Below are 21,902 nucleotides of genomic sequence, written 5' to 3'. Positions count from 1 at the left end.
GTGCACTCTTGCACATCACTTTGAAAAATCAATCTTACGCTTTCTCAGAAAATTGGGAATAGTTCTACCTCAAGACCCAGCTGTACCACTCCTGCTCATATACCCAAAAGATACTCTGCTATACCACATGGATACCTGCTCAACTATGTTCATAGCAGCTTTATTCATGATAGCCAGAAACTGGAAACAACCCAGATGTCCCTTAACTAAAGAATGGATAAAGAAAATGTGGCACATTTACACAATGGAATATTACTCAACTATTAAAAACAACTATCATAAAATTTGCAGGCAAATAGATGGAACTAGAAGAAATCATCCCAAGCGAGGTAACACAGACCTAGAAAAACACACATGGTATGTCCTCACTTATAAGTAGATATTAGCCATAAAGTACATAATAACCATTCTACATTTACAATTCACAAACCCAAAGAAGCTAAGTAACAAGGAGGGCCCAAAGGAGGAAACTTGAATCTCACTCAGAAAGGGAAATAGAATAGATATCTGAAGTAGATGAAGGGTAGGAACTGGGTGGGAGAGAGGGTGGGGAGGGGAGTAGGAGTGGGATCAGGTGTAGGGATATAAGAGTGGCTATGGGGGTGGAGAAAAGGACTGAGAGAGAAAGAATGGAAATAGTTGGGGGTAATTTCTGGGACAGGGGAGGCTCCTGGGACCTTAGCTGAGACTCCCAGCAGCAGAGGATATGGAGCCTGAAGTCACCACCCCCTGTAGCCAGAGGAGGGAGGAGAACACCAACCCCACCCATAGAACCTTCAGCCCCAAATTTGTCCTTGCCTACAAGAAGTATAGGGATAAAGATGGAGCAAAGATTAAGGGAATGGCCAACCAAGGACTGGCCCAATTTAAGACCCACCCTGTGGCAGAGAGCCAACCTCTGACACTATTAATGATACTCTGCTATGCTTGCAGACAGGAACTTAGCATAACTGTCTTTTAAGAGGCTTCATCCAGCAGCTGATGGAAACAGATGCAGAGATACACAGCCAAACACAGGCCGAGTTCAGGAGTCTTGTGGAAGAATGGGAAGAAGGATTAAGGAAGCTGGAGGGGTCAAGGTCACCACTAGAAGACCTACAAAGTAAACTAACCTGGGCCCATGGGGACTCACAGAGATTGAACCACAATCAAAGATAATGTATGGCTGTACTTAGGCCCCCTATACATATGTAACAGATGCACAGCTTGTTCTGTATGTGGATTCCCTAACATTGGAGTATTGGTTGTCTCTTGACTCTGTTGTTTGCCTTTGGGTCCCTTTCCCACTGGGCTGCCTTGTCTGGCCTCAGTGGGAGAGAATGCACTTAGTCCTGCTTTAACTTGATATATCAGGGTGGGTTGGTACCCATGGGTGAGGCCCTCCTCTTTTTTGAGAAGAACATGAGGGGGAGAATGGGGGAAGGGGATGTGAGGGTGGGACTGGGAGGAGAGGAGGGAAGGAGCAGTCTGGCTGTAAAGTGATTAATTAAAGAAATGAATGAAAACTAAAACAAACCCTTGTAATGAATGTAATTCATTGAACAAATATACATATATAGTTTTATCCCAGATGAAGTTTTCTCATCTGGGATAAAAACCCCAGTGACTAGGGCTATCTAAAGGACTCCCAAAACATACAGCCTATTGCTCTTGCCCTTGGTTATCCCAAGAGGTGGAAGCTAAGTCCTTATGGCTGAAGACACCATTCATTTTAGAAACAGGGCTCAAAGACCCTTGAGGTAGAAGTGATCTATATGCCCCTCTCTGAGGACGAGGCTTCATGGTATCAGAAGGCGCCATGTGCTTCCAAAGGAGGGGGCAACAAATGGTCCCGAACAACTGTGATACCTATGAGCCACATCCACAACAGACTGGCGTGATGGCGTCACAGGCACAGTCAGGGCACACATGCATCTGCCATGACCAACTGGCGTGATGGCTTCACAGGCACAGTCAGGGCACACATGCATCTGCCATAACCAACTGGCGTGATGGCTTCACAGGCACAGTCAGGGCACACATGCATCTGCCATAACCAACTGGCGTGATGGCTTCACAGGCACAGTCAGGGCACACATGCATCCGCTATGACCAACTGGCGTGATGGCTTCACAGGCACAGTCAGGGCACACATGCATCTGCCATAACCAACAGGTCTCCAACTGTACTTAAGACCTGCTCAACAAGAGAAAAACCATACCTAGTGCTGGAAACCCAGCTAACTACTCAGATGAAGCCTTGTTTACTGGAGGAGAGTCTACAACCGAGTTACTAACCCTAACAACCACAGAAACATTTGTCATTATACCCCAGATATGCAGGTAAGTGTAGTTTTCAACCCTCAAGGAAACTATTCTTTGCAACAGAGACTACTACAGAAAACCAATCAATCAAAATACAAGAGTGTGAGTGCATTCTGGATTGGCATAGCCATGGCGGCCCGTGTCCTTTCCGCCTGTGTCCGCCACCTGCCCGCGGTCTATGCACCGCTGTCCCAGCTTCCCACATTGGCCTTGTTCAGGCCACTCAGCATCACTCTCTGCATTGGGGGAACCTGGAGGAGACCCGGGACTCTGCAGCCCGCCTTGGCCCTCGCGCAGGTGCCTGGAAGGATTACACACTTGTGCCGCCAGTACAGTGATGCACCCTCATTGACGTTAGAGGAAATCAAAGACCGAGTTCTGTATGTCTTGAAACTCCATGACAAAATTGACCCGGAAAAGCTCTCAGTAAATTCTCATTTTATGAAGGACCTGGGCGTAGACAGTGTGGACCAAGTGGAGATTATTGCGGCCATGGAAAATGAATTTGGGTTTGAAATCCCTGATACAGTTGCAGAGAAGTTAACGTGTCCACGAGAAATTGTAGATTACATTGCACATAAGAAGGATGTGTATGAATAAAGGATCAGAGCCTTCTTCCTCACTGAGAGAACTCCGAGGACACATGATGGCATTGTGACTGACCGACAATGGTTCTGTTGGATTTGTATTTAAATTATCTGAGTGTTTTGCCCTTTAAAAATAAATCTGTTACAAAACTAAAATAAAAAATAAAAAATAAAAAGAGTGTGGAGCCCAGTCCCAATGGGACACAAATGCTCCCACACGTAAGGCACCCGGAATATTGCAGAAGAGGAGAAAAGATTCTATGAGCTGGAGGATCAGGGAATTTGCTGTGAGATTTGTCTTCTAGAAACATTAGAAGCTATACCTGTAAACTCTCACCAACATGACCACCCAAATGTGAGCTGAATGAGAATGAAATCAATGAACAGGCCAAAGTTGACAGGAAAAAGCCTAAGAGACCGTAACCCTAGACAAAGAACCACAGGTATCTGAGTAAAACTGGGAGCAGGAGACATAGTCTTTCCCAATTAGTTGTTTGCCACATTGTCAGCCCTGAAAACATACAAACAGTTAACATTATCTAGACTCAAGAGATTATATTTAGAAATATCTATGAATATACAAATACATACATACATTCAACAACAATTTGAATTTGAAGGAGAGCTGGGAGGGGCATATGGGAGGTTTTGGAAAGAGGAGAAAGAAAGAAGGGAGAAATGTAATTAAATCACAATCTCAAAAGTAAACAACAAAAATAAATACTGTAGGCACACTCATAGCCTTTGCTATGTATTTCCTCTTGCAGTGTCTAATATTCCTACTTCCTCCTCTATAGAAGGAACTATTAATAAAACTATTATATGAGGTTGGTGAAAAACTTAAATCTTGAAATTACAGAAAAAACAGAAAATGCTTAAAACAGGACATAAAATTACATAAATGAAACCATTACATGAGGTGGTAAAATATTTAAATCTTGAAATGGTGGATGGTGGAAAACACTTAAAACAGGATATAGAACTTCATAAATGTTTAAAGTGTTGGCTATCATTACAGGAGAACACAGAATTTATTCCTTGCTTGCTATTTTGTCTGTCCTACTCTCTGACATTTTATTTTACTAAATGCCTGTGGATGGGCTATCATAAATTCAAACTGTATTTATTTTTTTTGTTGATTCAAATTTTATTTTTCATGCTAAAATGATTTTACAAATTTTATTCTGTCAAACACAAGTATAAGAGCAGCAATTACAAGTGAATTCGAAAAATCGCATTTGGGGCACTTCTATTCTCTTGTTCCTATTACAACCATGTTTCTCTACATGAACTGCAATCATAATTATAACTCAGAACTGTACAAATAGTAAATTTAATAGCTGTAACATAACAGAAGCCACTAAAGAGCAAGTATACAGAACATATTTTACATTCTCTATTCCACAATTCAAATAAACTGTCAAGAGTTAAAGCTTAGTAATACTATCATTCATGTAATCAGCGCACATCCCAAATCATTTTTCAACCCGTGTAAGTTTGGTTCTAAGGGAAATTATAGGATAAAACACATAGACATGACTGGCTAATACTTTGTGTTTGAAGCCAGCCTCTGTGTAATGAAATTCTGCATCTTGGACAGCCTGCAATGTTCCTCATCATCCTGGATGATTATAGGATGAACAACATGTACAGGACTTAAGAATTACCCAGTACAACTGATGCAGTATCACCCAAACTTCTAGTTTCTAAAATTCTGGGTGAAGTGGGAAAATACGAACTGTCATCATGTACTCGGTAATAATATTACCTTTGGGCACTGGCACAATACTATTCTTTTGTGTTTGACAGCATACAAAATATCCTGAAAATCTTTCTCTTAAACACATTTCAATTAATGTAATTAAACAGAAGGCAACAATTTCCCTCTAAAATAGTTAGAATTTACTCTGAATAGCTCCTCATAATCTTGCTAAGTTAACTATGCGCTGCTTTGAGGGTTGATCACCAATTATACTATGTCTTCAACTTGGAGTTATATGTGTATAAAGAACTACAAAGGGAACTGCATTAACAGCCTAAAACATGGAAATTCCATTTTTGTTCCTAAAGTAATCCCATCACTGTTGGATTTATTCAGAACTCCTCTGGGAAACCTGTTCTTAAGCAAGCTAAAAACACGCAATGTGGTTGCCAATCAGAAACTGAATGAAAATTGTGATGTAAATAGGCCTGAAATATATGTTAATTTTTTGACCCAAGTATATCACAAATACATTTGTTTTAATCTAGAAAAAATGATTTTTATCCAACTATTTAAGATATGTACTAATTTTCTTTAAAAAGATAAAGATAGGGGGCTGGAGAGATGGCTCAGAGGTTAAGAGCACTAGCTGCTCTTCCAGAGCTCCTGAGTTCAATTCCCAGCACCCACAGGGTGGCTCCCAACCATCTAGATCTGGTGCTCTCTTCTGGAGCACAGGTGTACAGACTTTGGGGCACCAGCCTGGATGGCCCCTCAGTGACCTTCACTTAGAGGCCCGGGTATGGGCAGCTGCTGGGTCCCTTTCCTCCTCATTTAGATGGCAAGTGCCAAGGGCTTTTATGCAGCTTGGCTTTCTCAACAGAGATTGCGGCAGTACAGAAGAAGGGTGGGGAGAAGGACCTTCCCTATCAGGGGGCCAGGGGAGGGACATAGGGGAGGGAAGAAAGAGGGAAAGTAGGGCCTGGAGGAGATGAGGGAGGGCTACAGCTGGGATAAAAGTGAATAAATAATATAATAAAATAGTGTAATAAATAGTAATAATTATTATCTATCTAAAATAGATATCTATTGTATAGATAATAAACAAACGAATCTTTAAAAAAATAAAAAGATAAAGAGATATATCTCATTTAAAATCTCATTTCACAAAAACTGAGAGGAATGAGGACGATCACTCTAAGATGTACTTTGAGCCAAACTACTGCTGCATTTTAGTGACCTCAAATTCTTACCTGGTGGCACCATGGTTTACCTTCTGATTATAAGCCAACGACTTTACAGTTAGCTCATATTACTTCCAAAGAAGGCGTAAATGTATTTGACAATCTAAAAGTGTTCATATAGTTTACGTATAGGAATGAAACTATCTGCTAAAATAAGGAACACTGTGTAAAGACATGTTAATTTAAAGTACTTAAAAAAAAAAAAAAACAAATAGGATGGAAAAGAGTCAGCAGCACACCTGCCAACATCACATTCAAAATTATCCCACAATAGGCTGCGAACCACAACGGACCATTAAGGCCGAGTTTCAAGTCTCCTAATATGTTACTTATACTTCCTCTTTTTATATTGCACCACCATTTCCTAAGTGCAGATTACAAGGTCTGGAGTTATATTTTTCAGCAGGACACTGAGAAGATTTGCTTTTTAATTACATACTAGTAAATACTTTAACTGTGTTCTCTGTCTCTCGTAACTGTGCCCTATCATTTAAAATGTCATAAAGCTATAGTAACTCAGGTTACAAGTTTTTAAAATTAAAAAACTCGAGGTGGCCAGCAAGATGGTTCAGTGGATAAGGCTGATAACCCGAGTTTAGTCTCTGCAGCCAACATTAGAAAGAACTGACATTGTTCTCTGAGGTCCATTCACACACAGAACCATGTATAAATTCACATGCACATACACACAAATGCACATAAAAAAATAAAAGTCCTTGAAGTTAAGAGTGATGGGCTAGGATTTTGGTAACTTTGAATTGCTATCTGAAATATCTCTAAAAGTTAATTGTTCTGGAGCTTAATTTTTGTGTTAATGTTTAATACTTCTTAATCATGCCAATAAAAATAAAACTGACATTTTCAGTGTGAATTATTTATAAATAAGATTATTACATTTGAGATTTGAAGTACAGTGTGAAAATAAAAGATGAGATAAATTCCCTGAAATTGCTTGAATGGCCATCTTGCTTGAGGCAAGCTAATAGACCATGACTTTATCTTGTACTCAGTTTCCTTTTGACTCCTGTTAACACAGGCTTAATGAAATAGTTATTTTCTCTTACTAATTTTACAAGAACAAACTGTATTTATGTTTGACATGTATCAAGAGACAACTTTGGCTGCTACCTAGGAAGAACAAATAATTATGAATTTAAAGGTTATTCCTAATTTAATTTCCTTTATGAATTTATGGAACTAAGTGCTCCTGAACTCTTAAAGTTATACTGCTATGTCAGAAAAAATAATTAAATATTATTTGGAGGGTTCAGTTAAAAAAAGATATGGCATTTCTGAGCACATACACACCCAGTTTCATAAAACAAATACTACTAGATGCAAAATCACAAATGAATCCTAACACAGCAATAGTGGGTGGCTTCAACATCACTCTCACCATTAGATATATAGTAGGGACACAAAAAGAAAATCTGCATTGAGCTGTGTGTGGTGGCATGTGCCTTTAATTCCAGCATTCAGAAGGCAGAGGGTTGGTGGATCTCTGTGAGTTCAAGGCCAGCATGGTCTACATGGCGAGTTCCAGTACATCCAGGATTACACAGAAAAACTTTCTCAAAAAAATCCATAATCAACTTTGACACACTAGAGTTAAGTGGCATCATCAATTAAATGAACTAAAAGGCATCTATAAAACATTTTTCCCAAAACACTAAAGAGTACACATTGCCATAATCAGACCATGAAGCTTTTGCCAGAATTATCAACACACTAGAAAATGAAGTACATCTCAAGAGCTATAGAAAAATTGAGATAATATCCTTTATTTTATCTAATCACAATGGAATAAAACTAGATAGCAACAATAAGAGAAACCACAGAAACTCATGGAGACTTAACAACACACCAATGAATTATGAATGACTCATAGAAGAATCTAATATTAGCTTTGATATTTAGATAAAGTTTTTCATGCTTTTAGTGCCACAACTATTAATTATGTTCATTCTACAAAGTGTTTTTGCGTACCTATGAAATTAAAAGCGTTCACGTTCTTCATCCAGCCACCAGATTCACACACACTACTGTATAAAGTAGGAAAATAAGAGTACAGTGACACTGAGAGTAGTGTTGGTTGTAGCTGCAACAACAAAAATGTAAGGGTGGCATAAAGAGGATCTATAGATGAAGTGTTCTGTTTTCTCATTTAGGGACATACTGAAGAGAAGGCGGAAATAAAAGATCCGATTACTGTACAGAAAGACAAAGCTCTCCACACAGGCTTATAATTTAGCTGTTTGTTGGAAAGGTGCTCACAGATTTGAGAATTCTGATAAATAGAAACAGTAGGAAAAGAATATTTTAATTCACACATCTGTACTACAGTATTTTCTTTTAACCTTTAATCTCAGGTTTCTTTGCAGCAGGTGTTGACTTGTGCAGATTATTTGAAAGTGAACATTTTCACCATCTAAATTAGAAGTTTTGAACAGCTCTGGAACATGAGCACAATGATGATGATGGAAACGAACTACTTCTGAGCATAATCTCCTCGAGTTATTTACATAGAGCAGTTAACAAGCACAAGTAGACTCTGATCTGTCTTTTCTGGCAGGCGATATTGTATAAACGTGGCTTCTAAGAGTGTCAGTCAGGAGACTGAAACAGAGCAGTTAGAGGTTTTGCAGGCCTGCAGTCACCAGGTGCTTCTGCTTCCTATTTCTTCACATCCTTTTGTTGACATTTTTGTTTTCCTCTTCTTCTTTGTTTCTTTCCTCCCTTTTTTCCTTTTATCTTAGTTTTTGTGATATTGAGGGTTGCACACAGGTCATATGCTGGTTGAGAACTTTACAACTGAGCTACTTCCATTCCCAGAATGCTACTCACTTTTTAATTTTTAATTTTTTGCTTGTTTTTCTAGACAGGGTTTCTCTGTGTAGCCTTGGCTGTCCTGGACTTGATTTGTAGACTAGGCTGGCCTCGAACCCACAGGGATCCACGTGCCTCTGCCTCCCGAGTGCTGGGACTACAGGTGTGCTCCACCATGCCCTCTACTCACTTTTTATACTGACACAGGCTCTCTCAGCCCCACTAAACCTAAACTTTGACTGTTGTCGAAGTTGACCTTGAACCTGTGATTTTCCTGCATGAGTCTCCCAGGGAGCTACAGCGACAGGTATGTAACTCCAGACCCAGCTACTTTTCCTTCTACTTTTTCTTTTCTTTCTGCCTCTCTTCCTGGCAATACCATTCCAGTGGGTAAAGTACTTCTCTTATTGTAGTTTCTTTCTATGTTCCTGCTGGTGTGTAATACCTTCTCAGGAACAGTATCTGTTAGAGTATTTCCTATGTTTTCATGTATCTTTTGTGCTTTAACTTCAGACCTTCTTTATGCTTGTAAAGTAATTCTTCATAGAATCCAGACATGAAATCATGATCTCTCTCTGTCTTTAGCTTTTTTGGCACCATCAATACTGTCCCATATTTTTTTGTTTGTTTGTTTTTTTATTTTGTTTTGTTTTCTTTTTTACTAACATATACCAATTGTACAAAATTGTATTTTTTAATTCTTTATTTTTTTAAACTTTTATTAATTACACTTTAGTAACTTTGTATCCCCCCATAAACCCCTTCCTCCTCCCCTCCTAATTCCACCTTCCCTCCCCTTTCTTCACGAATGCCCCTCCCAAAGTCCACTGATATGGGAGGTCCCCTTTCCTTCCTTCTGATTTAGTCTATCAGGATCTCATCAGGAGTGGCTGCATTGTCATCTCCTGTGGCCTGGTAAGGCTGCTCCCCCTGAGGGGGAGGTGATCAAAGAGCAGGCCAATCAGATTATGTCAGAGGCAGTCTCTCTTCCCATTACTATGGGACCCACTTGGACACTGAACTGCCATGGTCACATCTGTGCAGGGGTTCTAGGTTATCTCCATGCATGGTACTTGGTTGGAGTATGAGTCTCTGGAATCTTATGAAAGAAGTGGGAAATAATAAGATCTGGAGAGGACAGGTACTCCACAAAGAGAACAACAGAACCAGAAAATTTGAACACAGGGGTCTTTCCAGAGACTCATACTCCATACTCCAACCAAGTACCATGCATGGAGATAACCTAGAACCCCTGCACAGATGTATTTTTCTTAATGTGCACAAATTTTTAGCTCAGACAAACCCTAATTTGCCTATATATATATATATATATATATTTTTTTTTTTTTGACTATGCCTTCAATGCCAATTCAAAAATACATTCTAAGGTAAATGTCTTATATGGTTTTGTGTACATTTTTCTAATGTTTTCCAGGTTTGCTTTAATGTGTAAGGTAATCAGTTATTACATTTTGAAGTGTTTCTCTTATTTTGTTATTTTCACTATTATTTAAACTGGTACAGTCTCTGACGATTCCATATGAATTTGAAAATGGACTTTTATACTCTGGTCAGATATCTTTGTAATTCTAGGGATTTTCCCACGGGCTATAGTTAATTTCTGTGCTAGTGTTAGATAACCAATATAGTTTAATACTGTTAATATTTTAATTCACAAAATCTCATGCTGAGAATTTTGCAGAAGTTTTTTTCATGACTTTATTTCCAAGATAATTAAGAATAGTCATTATAGAATGTATATAGAAGTATCTATAAATAGTAAAAGCATACATTTTCTAATTACAACAATCTTACATGCAGTACTCTATAAAGACAAACTAGCATTATGAAAATATGATTAAGAAATAAAAAATATAAATATAATTTGTGGACTATGCTGGCACATGCCTTTAATTCCATCACAATGGGAAATAAGGGCAGTCCATCTCCATGAGTTCTAGCCAGCCTGTCTATATAGCAACTTCCAGTCTTACTACATAGTAAGATCCTGTCTCAGTTTTAAATAAGTGATGCTTTTGACTGCACCAGTGATGGAAACTGCAACCACAGAGATGTAATATATTCTCATTTTCTAGTATTACAGAGAAAATGAAAGATATAAGGCATGAAGGAAATCAATCAATTTATCTGGCTTAGAAGTAAGGAGGGATCTATACACAGGATTCTATTTCGGATCAGGATCACCAACTCTTCCACACATGTGTCTATTAACAGGGAAGCACAGGGGCTCATAGTACAGGCTGTTTGTGGGAAGAGCCCATACTCGGGGTACTGGCAGATAGGAATGGTGGGAACAGAGTACAGAGTTTTGTTTCAGACACATTTTACAGGGTTTTCTTTCCCTTTAATGACTTTGATATTTGGAGTAGAGGCAACCTCCTTCAAATTATTTAAAAATTCAACACCTCTTTAAGGTAACTTTACAAATTTAGGCTGTTCTGAAAAGAATAAGATTTTAAGTGATACAGTAAATAAACTAATTTCAAAATTTATAGGTGTGAAAACAAACTCATTACATTTATATTTATACCTAAATACATTTAAATTAAAACATAATTACATTACTTCCCATTACCTGTTCTACCTCAAGGCCTTCCCATGTTTTTTTCCCTATAGCTCACTCAAGTGCCCCCACTCTGAAATAGCCTTTTTTTCCTTTGGTTATTATCATTACATAAATACACACAAATATATAAATACAGTCTGTTGTGTCTGTTTTTTGTTGTTTGTATGTATATGGTTTCTGGGCTGATAGCAGTAGATTGGATAAGCAATCAGAGGGATCATACCTGGGAGTAACTAATTCCCCCTTTCTCAGCAGTCATTACTTTCCTTTAGTTCTTTGTCTAGGGGTGTGACCCTATGAGATTTTCTTTTTTCTATGTTAGCATGTTTAATGATATTGTCATTGTTCAGGTCCTGGAAAAATCAATCTCCTCTAAAGCCCAGCCTCTTAACTCCTCAGTAACTTGCAGTTTAACCAGCAAACATAGATTCTCTTTGAATTTACTTTGCCTGGTTGTTGGTATTTTATGTAAGTCTATTATAATAGTATAAGTTGGGGGCTAGGGAGACAGCACATAGGTTAAGTGCTTGCCGTACAAGCACACACACCTGAAATTTCAGCAACCATCTATAAAGTTTAGGGCTGTGGCTAGTGACTGTAATCCTAGTGCTGGGGTAATGACACAAGAATTTGCTATCCAGATAACCTCACTCTACATTTGTCGAGATATTCTGCCTCAGAAAATAGGTTTTATACTGAGAGTATAAAATTTAATGTGAGGCTCCCTGGCTTTTATTCCTAATGCTTAGTCTAACTGTGTAGAAATTTATTGAACTCTATAGACTATTTAATTCTGCTTAATTTGATTGGGTGATACTTTTTATTTTTTAAAAAGTTTTTAAAGAATAAATTTTACAAAATTAAAAAAAGAAAGAATAAGTTTGAAAGCATCAGGGAACAATATGTGAGATTAACCTTTGACTTCTACAGGAATGCATATCTACATACACACATGCACATATACAGAAACATGTACACATGCAACCCCCCATGCTCATAAAAGATTACATATAAGGAGAAAGAACAGTGCAGGGAGAGGTCTTGCATGCCTGTGCTCCCAGGACTGAGGCAGAGACATGGGTGTCTGACTGTCAGTCTGCCTACATGCTAAGGGTGGCTCCAGGCTTGCTATACACAGCTTTCCTGTCTCACAAACCAAATGTCAGAGAAAGAACAAAAACAAACAAATCAACAACAACAACAAAAATTCCACCACCAACAACAAAAATAAGTAGGACAATAAATGAAGCTATGAGGGACTGTTATACATTTTAGGATAGTTTCTGTACGTGTAAAGCTTTATCTGTTTTTTAAATTTGAAGTAACATTTTCACAATAAAAACAACAGAGCAAGATAGAAAAATAATATAAAACACTGTTGTATGTGAATTTGGAAAAGTAGTAAACAGAAAAGGAAATACATAGAAAATAAAATAGTTTCTTTATCTTTCCATTTTGGGGCAAATGCTTAAATAAAGTAGTGGGTTGTTGACTTACCTCAAAGTTTGTAGGCCAATTTTGCAAATTAAAAAATTTCTATATTGTATTTCTTGAATAAAATGAAACATTTAAACTTCTATTTACTGAGGTGAGTGTAGGTGAACAATGTACAGCGGGAGCTCTCCATCTGTTCCAATGTTGGATGATCTGGTAGAAAACCATGTGTCCTCACATTGCTTTCATCCAACACTGAAAAGGAGAACAATATCTCTTTTCCTAATCAAAAATCACTACATTGTAGTTGAGAAAAGGCATTTGCATTGCAAATGATGGGGCTGTAGATGGAGGGCGCTCAAACCTGTTGGAGCTTGTGTGGCAGTATGTGCCACTTAGCTTTAGTTTTTGACCTCTGACAACACTTGTTCTTATTCTGTGTTTATTAGCTCCATATGCCGAGGAGGGAACTCAGGCTGCATGTGCACTAGGCAAGGGTCTCTGTCTTCATTTTATCCCTATGTAGAAATATAGCGGCCTGACCGCACTGTGTGTCATAGGGTCTTAGAACCTGTGGTTCTCCTGCCCTATCCTTCCTGTTAGTAAGGATTACTGGTAATGCTATCTTTTTTTTCCCACTTTTGTCTTTCGTTTCTCTCTCTCTTCCTAATATTACCTATCTAAGGTATACTGTTTTATCTTTGTAGTTTTGGGTTGAATTTCCCCAGTGATTAGTAATGTTTACATGTGTGCATATTCGTTGGATATTTGTATTATCTTTTTAGAAGAAAGGTCTATTAGAGTGTTTAGCAAGGTATTTATTTGAATTTTATTATTGTTGAGATTTGGATATCTATTTGCAAATCTTTGGATATGTTAACCCTTTAATAGTGTCTGACTTGAAACATTTTGTTCCACTTGGTAGACTCCCTTTATTTTAAATTAATTCAATAAAACAAACAAACAAAAACAGTTGGGCACAGTGAAGCAAGCCTATAATCCCAGCACTTGTGGAGGCAGAGACAGCTATATCTCTGTGCATTTGAGCCCAGCTGGGTTTACAGAGTGAGTCCAGGACAGCTTACATAGAGAAACCCTGTTTTGAAAAACAAAAAACCAAAACCAAAGCCAACCAAAAACAAACAAACAAAAAACTTCAAACATTTATTTACTGGCTAGAGAGGGATGGCTCAGTGATTAAGAATACTTGCTATTCAAGGACACTGTCATCAGAACAAAACGAATGCCTACAGACTGGGAAAGGATCTTCACCAACCCTATATCTGACAGAGAGCTAATATCCAGAATATATAAAGAACTCAAGAAGTTAAAAAGCAACAAATTAAGTAATCCCATTAAAAAATGGGGTACAGAGCTAAACAGAGAATTCCCTATAGAGGAGTATTGAATGGCAGAGAAAACTTTCATCACCCTTAGCTGTCAGAAAAATGCAAATCAGAACTACCCTGAGATTTCACCCATCAGAATGGCTAAGATCAAAAACTCAAGTGGCAACACATGCTGGAGAGGATTTGGAGAAAGGGGAACCCTCTTGCATTGCTGGTGGAAATGTAAACTTGTACAACCACTTTGGAAATCAATCTGAGGCTTTCTCAGACAATTCGGAATAGTGCTACCTCAAGATCCAGCTGTACTACTCCTAGGCATATATCCAAAATATGCTCAAGTACACAACAAGAACATTTGCTCAACCATGTTCATAGCAGCTTTGTTTGTAATAGCCAGAAGCTGGAAACAACCCAGATGTCCCTCATTTGAGGAATGGATACAGAAATTGTGGTACTTTTACGCAATGGAATACTACTCAGCAATTAAAACAAGGAAATCATGAAATTTGCAGGCAAATGGTGAGAACTAGAGAAGATCATCCCAGTAGCAGAAAGAAACACATGGTACATACTCACTTATAAGTGGATTTTAGACATAAAATATAGGATAATCACACTAAAATCTGTACACCTAAAGAAGCTAATCAAGAAGGAGGACCCTGGTTAAGATGCTCAATCTTCATTCAGAAAGGCAAATGGGATGGACATCGAAAGAGGGAGAAAACAGGAAACAGGACAGGAGCCTACCATAGAGGGCTTCTGAAAGACTCTGCCCAGTAGGGTATCAAAGCAGATGCTGAGACTTGTAGCCAAACTTTGGGCAGAGTGCAGGAAATCTTATGAAAGAAGGGGGAGATAGAAAGACCTGAAGGGGACAGGAGCTCCACAAGGAGAGCAACAGAACCAAAAAAATCCGGACACAGGGGTCTTTTCTGAGACTGATACTCCAAACAAGGAGTATTCATTCATGGAGATAACCTAGAACCCTTGCACAGATATAGCCCATGGTAACTCAGTGTCCAAGCAGGTTCCCTAATAATGGGAACAGAGACTGTCTCTGACATGAATTCAGGGGCTGGCTCTTTGTTCACCTCCCACTGAGGGGGGAGCAGCCTTACCAGGCCACAGAGGAAGACAATGCAGCCAGTCCTGATGAGACCTGATAAGAAGGGAGGAGGACCTCCTCTGTCAATGGATTAGGGGAGGGGCATAGAAGAAGAGGGAGGGAGGCTTGGATTTGGAGAGGTCAAGAGAGGGGGCTACAGCTGGGATACAAAGTCAATAAGCTGAAATTAATAAAAAAAATATATTTTTAAAAAACCTAGGAAAAAAAAAGAATACATGCTATTCTTTCAAAGGACCTGGGGTTTGGTTATCTGTACCTACATGGTACATGACCATCCATAACTCTAGTTCCAGGGAACTAAAGCCCTCTACTGGCCTCTACAAGGCACCAGGCCTGCACACAGTGCACATACATAAATGCAGGCCAAACACTTATACATGTAAAATAAATCTTTAAAAACATTTATTTATCCATCTGGATGTGTCCAAGTGTATGCACATGTGAAAATATCAGAACACATCTTGTGAGAGTCAGTTCTCTCCTCTACAGTATGTATATTCTAAGGACTGACTTAGGTTAACAGGCTTGGGGAATCAAGCACCCTTACCTTGCCAGTAGCTGGGTGGCACTCAGGAATTCACAGCCAGCTACAGAGTGAGTTACAGGACAGCCAAGGCCACACAGAGAAATCCTGTTTCAAAAGACAAAACAAAGTCATATTGCCAGTGCCAATTCAACTCATTTTTTCATGTCTTATATTAATTGCACAAAGAGATGTAAAAAAGTTTTAAATGCTTGTGAATTCTCATTTTTGATATTACTTTCTTACTGTGTCTCTGTGGCCAATTAAAAAATACAATATTAAATTTACTATGTTTCCTCCTAAATTTTCATTTAATACTTTCAATAATTCAGTTGTCCTTTGTATTTATGTGATTCATGCTGAGCTATTTTTGAAAATAGTGCAAGCCAAGGGCCCAGGTTTTATCTTTTTTTTTTTTTTTCCCTTCAGCTGCTGTTTACTGACATTCAGGTGGGCACTATAGCAACAGGCTTGGAGATGCTGCAGAATAGAAGGTGAAGAGTGGAGTGTCTGCGGGGTGGATTGCACAAGGAGGAGTGGGGGAAGCCAAAACTGTTGGGAAAGCAAGTCAGGGTCAGAGCCAAAGATTACCTACACTAGAACTCTAGGCCTCAGGCCCTCAAGGCCCTACTCTTGCTGTCTCCTGACTCCAGGCCAGGCCTGGGAGTTCTTTGGGCAACTTTCTACAGGAGCAAAGTACACAGAGATGTTGCTGCCCTTTCGTGCAAACGTCAGAGGGCTTCCGGTCCTGCATTCTTCCTTCACCCCTTGCTCTGGCAGGGCCATGTGGTAGACAGCTGGGCTCTATTCCGTGTTTCAGAGGGGTGAATTTTCCCTGGCGTTCCAGCCCACCAGCGCCACACTGTGGCCCAGAGTGAGCACTACAAGCGTTGCTGGCCTAATGGATGGGATTGGGGAAAGGGACAGGGGCTAGAAGAGGGCTCCAGAGCGCTATCAAGGCATAGGCACTGCACGCATGGTGTTGATGAAGCCAGAGCCAGGGCAACAGCCGGTCAGCACAATGACCCTATCTCCCTTCTTGAAGAAGCCTCGGGCCTTGCCAACATTCATGGCCAAGTTTACACGAAGGTCAACATCCTCGGCCCATGCATCCTGCACTGCATCCTTACACAGCACAGGGAAGATGCCACGGTACAGATGGGCCTGGCAAGCTCTCTGGGGATTGCGTGTCACAACAACAATGGGAGCACAAGGGCAGTACCTGGCCCTTTGGTGAGCATGATAATGTCCCCACTGCAACACTTGAAGGAGGTCGCCAAGGCGCCCTCCCAAGGCTGCAGCTTATGTGGGGTCGTTGGTACTGGTACTGTGCACCAGGCTTCCGAGTTCCTCGAATCTGCAAGTGATGCATGGCAGCCTCTGCTTCACCGGCAATCAGGCGCTGCATGTGAACAGCCTCCAAAGGGTAGTCCCCTTTGGCTGTTTCTCCCAAAAGCGTGATGTAGTCTGCTCTATCCAGGACTGCGTTGGGACACAGTTTCGGTGGGACAAAGTTTCTTGATCATGCTCTCCAACTTCTGTGTGGTGAAGATGACAGGCTTCCCGGCTCAGTTACATCCTCAAATCATCATCTTCTGGGCCAAGAAGACTTTCTCTGCAGGAATCTCAAAGCGTAGGTCACCAAGAGCCACCATGATCCCATTTCCGGCCTCTAAAATCTTATCAAACCTGCGGATGCCTTCATGGTTCTTGATTTTGCTGATGATCTAAATATCCTTGCCCTTCTCTCCCAGGATGTTCCTAACCTCATGCATATTGGCTGCCTTGCGGATAAAAGACGCAAACTCCATGTCTACATACTGTTCCACTCCAAACTTCAAATCCTGGAAGTCCTTTTCTGACACAGCAGGGAGGTCTACAGCAGCTCCAGAGAGGTTCACCTCCTTCTTGTGCCCAAGGAGCCACCATTCTCCACCTCCATCACCCGGAAGCCAGCACCTTTCTCCTCCACCTGCAATGAGCCTGTCGTCCACCTAGGTCTTGCTGCCCGCCTCCTCCACCGTGCAGATGTTCTTATAGTCCAGCCGGGATGTTCCCTCCTCTTTTTCACTGCCCTATGTGGCATCTGTATGCCAGAGACATTGTGCCTTCAGCTTGGTAGCATATTTGGAAATTATGAATTCTGACTCTTCTTAGCTTGCTTGTTTTACATACTATTTTGATTATTACTGCTTGTCAAGATTTCATATGAAGTTGAAAATGGACTTTACTACCTTTTTATGTCTTTCAAATTCTTATAAGGATTTAAAAATCCTCATCACTTTTCTGCAGTTTAGACTTTTTAACAATACAATTTAATGTCTTTTATATTTTCAGTCCGTAAAAAGTCTAGTGTTGGCTACAATACTGAGATATAGGCTTCTTATGCACACTGGCTTAACTGTTAATTGTATTTTTCAGGAAATTATTTGTTAACACTTATTAAAACTAAAATATATGTGTGTGTGTGTGTGTGTGTGTGTGTGTGTGTCCTTAATTCGGCACTCTCTTTTTAAAACTACAAGTAGCATAATAAAAACTGTGCAGTGATATTTATAATTCCATTGATTATGGTCACACCGAAATAAAAAGGCAATTTAGTAAAGGAACTGTTGATAAAAGTGATATACTCTCATTCCAGGACATCATGCAGAAAATTAAAGATTATTTTTTTCTTGTACAATATAACTTGATTATAGTTTCCCTCCTCTCTAGTTCTCCCAGTTTCTCTCTACCTTCCCCTTCCCTCTGGATTTACTCCTTTTCTGTCTCTCATCAAAAAGAATACCTTCTAAGAGATAACAACCAAACATGACAAAATAAAATAAGATGAAACAAAAACTATTATATTAAAGTTAGACATGGCAACAGACAGGCAGAAAAGAGTCCCAACAGCAGGCCAAAGAATCAGAGACCCACTTGTTCTGACTCTCAGGAGTTCCAAAAAAATACTAAGCTAAAAGCTGTAACATGTATCGAGAAGACCTGCTGTACACCCGAGTTTGTCCTGCGTTTGCTGTTTCAGTCTTTGCGAGCTCATACACATCTTGCTTGGTTGACTCAGAGGGCTTTGGTGTCCTCCACCCCTCTACACTGTTTCCACTTCCTCTTTCATAGGGTTCCCTGAGCTCTGAGTGGATGGGTTTTATGGATGAGTGAATAAGCATATGCCAGACTTATAATGTCAGTATCTTAGCAGTATGTTTGAAATCATAAAGTCTAACTCTTCCTAGTTTATTTAGAATATCATGGTCTCTGAAGATTCCACGTAATTTTTTAAATGGACTTTTCTATTGCAAGAGGCCTTTGTAATTCCAGGGACCTTTCAAGAGACTCTAGATCACAGTTCTGTGGTACTATCATCTGAATGGCATAATTTAATAGTTTAGTTTCTTTTCCAATTCATAAGTAGTTCAGTGCTGACTAATACAGGTAGAAATAAGCTTTTTGTGCATTTGTTGGCAAAATTATTAACTGTAATATTTTTCAAAAGTATTTGAGAATATTTATTAAAGTAAAATTTAACTCACAAACCTTAACTTATATTATTTTACAGAAATGTAGATATCATAGTGAAAATTTATGCAGAAATATTTACTGCATTTCTGATGGAATTGCAACAAACACTAAAAAGGCCTATCATTTCAGTAAGAACTCTTGACTAATTTAGGACACATTCTTACTCAGAGCATCACTGAGGGAGAAAGGGAATCTGCCACACATTGGGTATTTGTTCCCCACAGGCTGGGGAACTCAGGTAAGTAGAAGCAATAGAATGAAATGCAGTGGTACTATACGCATTTGTGCTAAAATGACTTTTTCACCTTTAAGTTTCTGCTCTTTGGTAGAAGATGCTGAAGCATTGTAGGCTAGCATTGAGGCATTGGAGGCTCAGCATCCTTTTTCTTTAAATTTTGATGTTTAGGCTGCCCTGAAAAATGAGAAAAATATCATTAAATTGTATTTAAAAACTAACTTTACCTTTGAAAAGTAGACAAATTATACCCCTTTTCAAAAGCACAGTAATTTTGATAAAGCCACTTACCTGAATGACTGGTAGTTGTAAAAGTGTAAGTCAAGAATACTGAATAAGAGTAGACATGTTGGCACATGTCTACTCACGTTTCTGCCACATGGGGGTGGGGTATTAATGCAGGTAAATGGAGTCCTGTAGACCAGGTTGGCCCAAAGAGTGAATTTAGTGGCAATCTTAGGTACATAGCAAGGTCTTGTTTCAAATAATAAATGATAATAATGAAGGGCTGAAGGCATCACTCAGTTGGTGGAATACTTGCTTACTATTCATAAATCCCCTAGTGTAATTCCTAGCACCATGCATACCAGGCATTATGGTATATGTCTATAATCCCAGCACTCAGTAGGTAAGTGTAGATGGATCAAAAGTTTAAGGTCAATGTTGGAGTTTAAGGAGTTTGATGAGGCCTGCTTGAACTACACAAAGATGTTTTAAAATCTCTTCTCCCAAATAAAAACCTCCAAACAACAACAAAAACCCAAAATATAATAATTAAATAGTTTTAATGTCTACTACCCGAAAAAAGTTCTGAAATTATAAAGCATAACCTGGGCAGCAGGAATGTTTTTATATCTATAATATATTTCTTGCATAAAATGAAATGTTCCATTCATCCATTCACTAAGATAAGTGTTTATGTGAACAATTTACACCTGCTGGATCTCTGTTAGATCAAAAGTTGGATGATCTGGTAGAAAACCAGTTATCCTCACATTGTTTTCTTTCTCTCTAATCAGAGAGTTATAAAATATAGATGAGAGTCACTAAAACTAAGAGACCACCTCTGTGGCAAATGTCAGGGCTATAGAGTGGAGGCTGCTCAAGAATCATGTGACTATGGTCCCAATTTTTAGATATCTCAGCCAATATTTGTTCTTTCATCCCTTTTATAACCTAGGGATTCATGTATGGTAAGCAAGTGTGATACTACTGAGCTACAGCCATAAAAACCTTTCCATTTTTTATTGTATTGTATCTTTTTTAATTTTGAGACAGTGTTTTGCTGAATTGCTTAAGCTGGCCCTGAATATTCCATTCTAGCATCACTCTATGAAGCAGCTGAAATTCCAGACCCGAGCCCCTAGGCCCAGATTTCCCACTTCTTTTATTCCTTCCTCTTCCTGATAACAGCTGTCTGATAGGTGTGAGGGATTTTACGACTGACGCACTCTACTGAGCTCCAAAGATTGGTGGTGCCATCTGCTTTCTTTTGTTTGCTTACTTGAATCAAATAACCCAACACTGCTATCAAGCCTTTATCAGATGAAGATGTGAACATATTCTCACCCATCCTAGGGGTTGCCTTCTATTCTGCTGATAGCATCCTTTCATTTTATTTTTTACTACCAAGTATTAAATGTAAAAAAGTTACTTTATGAGTGAGTATTTACCCTGTGTATCTTTCTGCTTCTGGGATACCTCACTCAGGATGATCTTTTCAAGTTCTCACCATTTGCCTGCAAATTTCATGATTTCTTTGTTTTTTATTGCTGAGTAATATTCCATTGTGTAGATGTACCATAATTTCTGTACATACTCACTCATAAGTGGATATTTGATATATAATATAGGATAAACATACTAAAATCTGTACACCTAAAGAAACTAATCAAGAAGGAGGACTCTGGGTGAGATGCTCAATTCCCATTCAGAAAGGCAAAAAGGATAGACATCGGGGGAGGGAGAAAACAGGGAACATGACAGGAGCCTACCACAGAGGGCCTCTACCCTGCAGGGTATCAAGGCAGATGCTGAGACTTATAGCCAAACTTTGGGCAGAGTGCAGGGAATCTTATGAATGAAGGAGGAGATAGTAAGACCTGAAGAGGACAGGAGCTCCACAAGGAGAGCAACAGAATAAAAAATCTGGGCACAGGGGTCTTTTCTGAGACCAAGGACCACTCATGGAGATAGCGTAAAACCCCTGCACAGATGTAGCCCATGGCAGTTCAGTGTCCAAGTGGATTCCATAGTAATAGGAACAGGGACTGTCTCTTACATGAACTGATTGGCCTGCTCTTTGATCACCTCCCCATGAGAGGGGGCAGCAGCCTTACCAGGCCACAGAGGAATACAGTACAGCCACTTCTGATGAGACCTGATAGACTAGGATCAGAAGGAAGGAAAGGAAGACCTCCCCTATCAGTGGACTTGGGGAGGGACATGGGTGGAGAAGGGGGAAAAA

General features: G+C 39.4%; 1 protein-coding gene and 1 pseudogene across 1 annotated transcript; one reads left to right on the top strand and one right to left on the bottom strand.

The window, feature by feature from the left end:
• Nucleotides 1-2,432: 2,432 nt before the first annotated feature.
• Nucleotides 2,433-3,047, top strand: LOC110554838 (acyl carrier protein, mitochondrial-like). Its single transcript, XM_060393258.1, has one exon. It carries the CDS (start codon nt 2,433-2,435, stop codon nt 2,901-2,903), a length of 471 nt encoding a protein of 156 aa, XP_060249241.1. The 3' UTR covers nt 2,904-3,047.
• Nucleotides 3,048-16,635: 13,588 nt separating this feature from the next.
• LOC110554843 (pyruvate kinase PKM-like) lies at nt 16,636-21,008 on the bottom strand (annotated as a pseudogene).
• Nucleotides 21,009-21,902: the final 894 nt, after the last annotated feature.

This window comes from Meriones unguiculatus, chromosome 10 (assembly GCF_030254825.1).
Source record: "Meriones unguiculatus strain TT.TT164.6M chromosome 10, Bangor_MerUng_6.1, whole genome shotgun sequence".
NCBI classification, from domain to species: Eukaryota; Metazoa; Chordata; class Mammalia; order Rodentia; family Muridae; genus Meriones; species Meriones unguiculatus.
This window is presented reverse-complemented; position numbering and strand designations above follow the sequence as displayed.